We start from the raw sequence: 8470 nt of genomic DNA on the forward strand, positions 1-8470 counted from the left end.
GGCTGTGAGGATTGAGTGATTGGAAGGACGGAGTGAATTGATACTCTATGCATATGGTTTTATCAGTGAGTTGCATCGTATTTGGCATGCACACTTGATATACATGCATAAAGATGCATTTTTTCTTATGCTATACGGTAACACGTCATTCATGACTTCTCATACATATTGACATATAGACATAGAGATGTATTTTTCCTCAAGCCATTTAAAAATGAAGCATTTACCATAGAAAGTTTTTGGAAAAAATTACAGCTTTCAAACTTATTCATATTTTTGGCAATATCGATAAAAGACTTGGATTTTCACTAATATAATTGAAAAGCGAAACTATTTTTCGGAAACTATTAATATGCTAAGCTTTTTATCTCTGAGTTTCTTCTTTTATTATTCGCGTTACGTTGTTTTGAATTGTTACTTGCCATTAGTGTCGGGCCCGATCTTTGTTCTAGCTCGTCACTACTTTCAACCTAAGGTTAGGTTTGTTACTTATTGAATACATGGGGTCGGTTGTACTCATACTACACTTCTGTAGCTTGTTGTTGACTGCTGATGTTGTTGTGATCGATGGGAGCTGGAATTGAAGACGTACCAACGTTCCGGTTGTATCTGCCTCTTGTTCATGGTAGCCTTAGAATATATAAATCTGTTTATGTACTTTTCAAACAGATGATGTATTTATTCCATACCAGCTTTGTAAGCTCCAATCTTAGAAGCTCGTGATTTGTACTGTTAGTCATTGGGAAGTGTATAAAGTTAAGTTATTTCATCACTTAAATGTCTTGTTAAATTTCATTGGAATTGGATAGTTATCAATTGACTTACCTAGCGGGTTGGGTTAGGTGCCATTACTACTAGTTGGATTTTGGATCGTGACAGATCAAATGATCTACTTGATTAAATACTGAGTTATTTATCCAAAGGAATAAAGATCGATTCCCACTTAATATATCTTTTTCTCCTTTCTTTGATGGTGCTAATTTTTTCAAAAAATTCTAAATCTTCATCTTAACTCTTTCGTACTTTTCTTACTTTAGAATTTTATGAAATTTGTGATATTTCCATTGTTTGTACTAGGGGTGTACAAAGTAAACCGACAAATCACACCAACCCGATAATCCGAGTCAAATCGAGAAAAAAACCCGATTATGGTTTGGTTTGATTTGGTTTGGTATTGGAAAAAAAAACCCGACCATAATTGGTTTGGTTTGATTTGGTTTGGTATTGAAAAAAAAACCCGACCATAATTGGTTTGGTTTGGTTTTAACTAAAGAAAGTCAAACCGAAACCAAACCAACCCGACATTACATATATAAATTTTTTAGATATATTTAATATATAAATATACTTTTGAGGTATTATTTCAAGGTTGGACTTAGAATTTTTGAATATTCCAATAAGTTTTATAGCCATTAACATTAGTAAATTAAATTGTGCTAACAAAAGCCCAAACCAAAATCAAATCAATACTAATACTAACAAAAGACATTCAATTCAATACTACGAACGAGAATGTATTGAATATCTTTTTTTTTTGTTTTGCAATAATTTAGATAAAAAAACATAACCTATTTTTTTTTCTTTAGCGTTTAATCATGTAATTAATACTTTCTTATTAGTCTACTTATTTTAGCATGACTTAGTACTTTTAGATTATGTTAATTTTTATTATGACTTTTTAATTAGCAATATTTATATTACATAATTTTATTGTCTTTATTTTTGAATATTTTAGGATAATGCCATGACATATCTCATATTTTATATTATTTTCTTGAAAAATACTTTATATAGTTGTATCTTACTAGGACTAAAGAAATTTTTTGAGCACAATGTGATTTGGTTTGGTCTCTAGATTTAATAACCCAACACAATTGGTTTGATTTGGTAATTGTAAAATCCGAACCAACTCGACATATGTACATCCCTAGTTTGTACTTTATCCATTTTCTAATCTTGTTTAATTTTAAAAATGCTAGCTTTACAAATAAAAAATTTGTGGAGATTTACGTCCCATGCATTAATGGGGCTAACGTTTTGAACCTGCATGCATCTCCACTTTTCAAAATTTCAGATCACGAGGCTTTGTCAGATTAATAAAGTTAGTACATCTAATAGGTTCTTGATATCAGATTATAATACAGTCTTTATTTTATTTTGTAAGTTTTCTATAAGCGGTTACTCTTGTTTTTCTTTTTCTGGTTTTATTATTGCATTTCAATTATTTTCTAGTTCTTATGGTATTGTTATTATTTTTTTGGTTTTTATTTGATGGTACTAATATATTGTCTTTTCTCTTCTTTTTTCGTCTTTTCCATCTTCTTGAGCTGAGAGTCTTTTGAAAATAATCTTTCTAGTCTTTCGAGGTATGGGTATGGTCTGGATACACACTACCTTTTCCAGACCCCACTTGTAAAATTTCATTGGGTCATTGTTGTTATTGTTGTTGTATAAGCGGTTATTCTCAAATATATTTTCTCCCTTTTATTTTTTTTTAAATTTTTTTCCAATTACGGTGAAAAGAGATTTGCTTACATAAACATAAAGGTAATTATAATCTGATATCAAGAACCTATAAGATGCGGACCTATGTATAATATTGAAGAGTCACCGAACTCCATAAACTTTGACAAAAAATTTATATACATATGTGTGTATCTTGAAAATAGTTATATACATAACTTAACACCTTAAATATTAAAGGCCTTTAGCGATACTAATTGAACAAAATAGTAGTGCTCCGATCACATTAAAATGTTAGGTCCACCTCTAACTACGTTGAACCATTGCACACACTTTTTCGTTTTTCCTTTCCCCCCCCTAGTTTTGACATGCAGCAAGTCAACAACCGTATGTGCCAGTACTTAATTACTCCTTCATTTTACTTTTATTTGCCCAGTTTGACTTTGCACTCCCTTTGATTTTTCTTTTATTCTTTTTTTTTGGTGTTCAAATAAAGGCTTGGAATATATAAGGGAAAGAGAAAGAAAAGGGCAATTATGGAAGCATAGATCTTTTTTATTTGTTTATTGTAAAACCTTGTAAATGTATAAAATTAAAAACTTGTTCAAGAAAATTAATTTAGGTTAAGATTGGAGTTTCTTAAGGGCAACAAATTAAGAAAGATATTAAGCAAAACCTTCCAATTGTTGGCCACTTGTCCCCAGCATGCAAAATAGTTTTTGCCTAATTGCTTAGCTAATCATTATTTACTTTATAATATTATACACATTTCACCAATGCCTTACAAAGTATATTCTCAGCATTTCACACTACAATTTGAGTGACGGAAAATAGACAAAATTAGCTTAGCTTCCCCAACCAAAATAGGTAGGAAAAGTTTTTATCTACTCATTTGGCAATCTTATGTTCATATTTAAATTAGTTTGACTATTTGAACATGTGAACATTGTTTAATTGATATGCCTTAGCCTTGCAGAATAAAAGGTAAAAAATAAAAATAAAATATGTAGTAAGTTTTTACTTTTCTTTACTTAAATATTCTTTGATAAAGGGATCAATGCAGGATACGAGTTCGAACCGTGGAAACACTCTCTTGTAGAAATATAGGGTAAGACTGCATACAATAGACCCTTGTGGTCCGAGCCTTCCCCGGACCCCGCGCATATGGAGAGTTTAGTGCACCAAGCTGTTTTTAAGGGATCAATTGAGTATGGATATCAAATTAATATGAAAAGAAAAATTGAGTGAACTTTCCTGGGAAAGTGGATTAAGATCAAAATCAAGAACATCATGTTGTCATTTGACTTTTGTTTCTCGAATTTATTTGCTTTTTAATTTGACCGGCATTTTTTTAATTTAGTTGATTTAGTGCAAGTAAGACTTAATTATTTGGTAGTCGTTTTAATCATAGTTCTATGAGTCCATATCATAAATTATTTTGCATTGAGTAATTAAAGTTAAATACCATTCTACACGAGTTGGTTAATTTTACTGCTATTGTACTTGAAGAAACCAAAAACTTATACTCCACCATTTCTAAAGAACGTCGTGTGAGTTAAGAAAAAATATTTTACAGACTAAAATTCACAAATATTTTAGTTTCTACTTTTTTCTTTAGACTTGTTGCTAAGTTAAAAAATTTGGATTATTTTACCATTATTTGTGTCTTAAGATATAATATCTTTTCATTGAATATTTATTATATGCTATCTCCATCTTAAAGAACACTTACTATTAAAATTCAAAAAATAATTAATTTTATCTTGAACTTTTAAAATAACAAATAAATTGAGATAGCTATTTTTAAAAATCACACGGATAATTTGAAACGGAGGAAGTATGAAATTATTTCTTTCCACAATTTTTTTTATCATTATCCAAGAAAAAGGAAATTGCTTTATTTGCTATTGCCTTTTTAGCTACTCAAGAAGTTAACTTTTTCATCTTTACAACCATTACCTATACGTGTTACAGATAAATCAAAAACCTCTTTTATAAGATAATCACTACTTCCTTATAATTATCATCTCAATCTCCCCGATTATTATTTGTAAAATTTAAGTTTTAGGTAGTTGAAGCAAAATACGCGTACACATTGCTAAATATATATATGAAAAAAAACCACCAATTAAATCAATGTCAAAGTGCAACATACAAGAAAATTAATAAGGAGTGTAAAAATCTTAAAAGACAGATAATATAAATAGGGATAGTGATCGCTACTTGACATATAATTATAGTTTCATTCTCCACATATATTTATTTTGTAATATTTAAAATTTAGGTAGCTAGCTCGAAACACGTACGATACGTGTATGCATTGCAAAAATTACACATAATTATTTATCAAAAATATAAAAACTAATTTTTTTTATATAAAAAAGCCACCAATTAAATGGGAAGTCTAGATGCCATGTGTACCAAATTAAAAAAATAAATAAGTGGGGTCATCAAAGCAACATGACAAAGAAGTTATTGATGACCTAACTCAAAAGGATTGTCCTAACTGTGAGAAAATATTAAAAAATAAAAAAGTTAAAAAAACTCTCTATAAATACTCTCTCTCTTCTTCTTACACTTTCTAACATACCCTAAAAAACACACCTCCAAAAAAACCAAAAGCCAAACAGTCGGAAAAAACTCAATCAAGAAACATAGAAAATTTTTATTTCTCTTTTTTTTTTCCTCTATAATTTCACATTGATTTAAAGAGTATGATCAAAAACTCTAAAGGGTCTGTTTGGCAGAGGAAAAGCAAGGAGAATATGATGAATCAAGAAAAAGATGAGAAGCAAATTACAAATAGTAGCAAGAAGATGAAGAAAAATATTAATGGAAAAAGCAAAGGGGAAAATGAAAATTACCCTTTGCTTTGTTATCATGAATTGCCAGGATATATGAAGGATAATGAGTTTATTTTGAATTATTATAGAGCTAATTGGCCTATTAAAGAAGCTTTTTTCAGCATTTTTCGTTGGCATAATGAAACTCTTAATGTTTGGACGTAAGTATTTCATTTTGTTTTTCCATTCCATTTGATATATACTGACAGTTTAAATTTTTTTATATAGTCGATATAGTAGTTATAATTTTTGTTATTCAATTAGTATATAGAAGTAAAACTCAGTTTTTTCTTTTGTTTTAATTTTTAAAATTGGATTTTTAGGAAGCTTATTTAATTTTTTATTTTATTTATTTAGCATATTGTAAAAAAAAGTTAAACTAAACTTGGTTTATTATATTTTTGCAGGCATTTACTTGGATTTATTCTATTTGTGGGATTAACCATAGTCAATGTAGTTGAAGTACCTCAACTTGCTGATTTCATGACTATGTTTATTTGGTAAGTCACCTAAAATTTACTGTTTTTGAACTTTTTTCCCTTCTATTTTGTTCTCTCTAGAAATCAATCCCATGAACTAACGATGACTAAATATTCACATTAACTTTTGGTTATGAAATTAAAAAAAGTAAAAAAAAAATGTTAATGATTGCAAATATATATTTTTTGTATACAAAAAAAATATAAATTTTTTATATACTTTTACAACTACTAAATACAAGTAATTTCGACCGCGGGCTATGATATTGTTTAATGTATCAGCCATTAAAAAGTAAATTCGAAAAAAAAGGCGAATAATTTCTATAGCAGATCCTAATGACAGCTAAAGACATTGAATATGGGGTCCAATTTGATGTATGAAATGTTGGTAAAATGAATGGTTTTCTGGAATATGCTGTACTATATTGTTGGTCATCAAACTCCCAACTAAATTCCATAAATACGTTCCCATTTATTTATGCTATTTTTTTTTCTTAGCTGTCATTCACAAAAAAAAAAAAATTAGTAATATAAATAACCTTGGTTGGTGCTTCACTAAATTTTGAGGCAGCTAAACTTTTAAAGCTTTGTAAATTTTGACTATTCGTTAAATAACAGTCCTAAAAACGATTATTTGTGCACCTAGCCCGTTATAACTTGTGATTCCATCCAACATCACTATGGTGCTTCATTAAATTTTGAGGCAGCTAAACTTTTGATGCTTTTTAAATATTGACTATTCTTTAAATAATAGTCGTAAAAATGACTATTTGTGCACCTCGCCCGTTTTAACTTGTGATTACATCCAACATCACTATTCAATTTCCCCAAAGGCCTTAACTTTACTCAATAATTTTGGTCCCTCTCCTACCCAAAATAGATTAAAAACTCAATAATTTTGGTCCCTCCCCTACCCAAAATAGATTAAAAAGAATAAGAATAAGAAGAAAAAAAAGATTGTTTAATTCATTGTCTTGATAATTAATTCTTAGATTTTGATTCAATCTTGCAGGAACTTTCCCACGAGTGGAGGTGCAAATGTCTCCAATAATTCAAAGGAGTTTTTCCAGGTTAGTCACTTTTCAATTCCTTTAAAATCAATTTTTGTTGTTTTGAATTCTAAAAACAACAATAATAACCGCACCTGAATCGCAAGCAACTTGAAGTCGTCTATATAAATCCTCACTATCTACAGTCAAACCTCTCTATAACAGCCTCGTATATTCCGACATTTTTGAATTGCTATAGTAAAATATTGTTATATAAAACATATATTATAACATAACATGAAAAAATGGTTCCAAAAAAAAACTTGGTTATTATAGTAAAGTGTTGTTATAAATAATTGTTATATTGATAATTTTGACTGTATATCGCTCCGAAAAGACAGGAAAATAGATTGAACACGAAAAATTAACAAATGTGTATTTTTTTTCCAGGGTTCAGGTAGACTAATTGATTTGAAGCAAGACCAACACTTACAACTTGACATAATGTCAACAAAGAATGTACAAAGTGAAACAACATGGCCATTTTATGTATTCTTAGCTGGTTCAATGTTCTGTCTTCTCTCAAGCAGCATTTGTCATCTCTTCTCTTGTCATTCTCACAAGTTAAACATCCTCTTACTTAGAATGGACTATGTTGGAATAACAGTCATGATAATAACATCATTTTTCCCACCAATTTACTACATTTTCCAATGTTCACCACACTGGCAAATTGTATACCTAAGTGGTATAACAATTATGGGAATTTGCACAATCATCACTCTACTTTCTCCTGTGTTTTCGACTCATAAGTATCGATCATTTCGAGCTGTATTATTCATGTCCATGGGATTCTTTGGTCTGATACCTGCAATCCACGCGGTGATACTGAACTGGGATGAGCCTGAGAGGAATGTCACACTAGCGTATGAGTCCGCCATGGCGTTATCTTATTTAATCGGGACTATGTTTTATGTTACTCGGATCCCGGAGAGATGGAAGCCTGGATTTTTTGACCTAGCTGGTCATAGTCATCAAATATTTCATGTATTTGTGATCTTAGGTGCATTGGCACACTATGGTGCTGCACAAATTTTCTTGGAATATCGGAGCCGATTGGGTTGTGACAAACCCTAGATTACAATGCACTATAACTTTATTTGCAAAAAAAAAAAAGGGATTATCACACTTATTCTTTTATGTTTGTATTTTTACATTTTTTTTGATGGTTTGATGTAAGGTATTGCTTTGTGTTATAGAAGGTGTTAAGTTTTTTTACCCTTTTAGATATAGGACAATTATTCATTTGTTATGTAATGAAATTCTAATGTATACATTTTAAAACTCTAGTGAATTAACACTTAGATTTTTAAGTGATTGCCTTTTATTTTTTACTACTTCGTCTGAAGAAATATTAGCCTCGGTTTTTCTTTTGAATTTCGTTCTTCTTCTACTTCTTCATTTATAACGAATGAAAAATACTCACCGCACCTGATGTTCACATCATTTAATGATTTAATCTTAGGAGTCAAATATTAAAGTAGGAATACATATAACTTAATCATACAATAATATATGTAAGATGCTGCCACGTGTTTTTAAAGGCCAATACTATAATATTTTGTTTTAGACTTTTAGGTATACAATAAAGTTGAACTTTTTCATATATATATATATATATATATACACGCGAGCG

The 8470-nt window shown here is 29.6% G+C and overlaps 1 protein-coding gene across 1 annotated transcript; it reads left to right on the forward strand.

Moving 5' to 3' along the window:
- Nucleotides 1–5046: 5046 nt before the first annotated feature.
- Nucleotides 5047–8168, forward strand: LOC104227629 (heptahelical transmembrane protein 1-like). The gene is made up of 4 exons (XM_009779908.2): nucleotides 5047–5467; nucleotides 5714–5806; nucleotides 6798–6855; nucleotides 7225–8168. The coding sequence occupies exons 1-4, from the start codon at nucleotides 5178–5180 to the stop codon at nucleotides 7909–7911; spliced, it is 1128 nt and encodes a 375-aa protein (XP_009778210.1). The 5' UTR covers nucleotides 5047–5177; the 3' UTR covers nucleotides 7912–8168.
- Nucleotides 8169–8470: the final 302 nt, after the last annotated feature.

Source organism: Nicotiana sylvestris, chromosome 11, assembly GCF_000393655.2.
Source record: "Nicotiana sylvestris chromosome 11, ASM39365v2, whole genome shotgun sequence".
Classification (NCBI taxonomy): Eukaryota; Viridiplantae; Streptophyta; class Magnoliopsida; order Solanales; family Solanaceae; genus Nicotiana; species Nicotiana sylvestris.

Excerpts from the sequence above, each read along its gene's own strand:
- LOC104227629 (XM_009779908.2), top strand. The coding sequence starts at position 5,178 with ATGATCAAAAACTCTAAAGGGTCTGTTTGGCAGAGGAAAAGCAAGGAG. Across the intron at positions 5,468-5,713 it reads GAAACTCTTAATGTTTGGAC|GCATTTACTTGGATTTATTC; the intron begins GTAAGTATTTCA and ends ATATTTTTGCAG. Across the intron at positions 6,856-7,224 it reads ATTCAAAGGAGTTTTTCCAG|GGTTCAGGTAGACTAATTGA; the intron begins GTTAGTCACTTT and ends TTTTTTTTCCAG.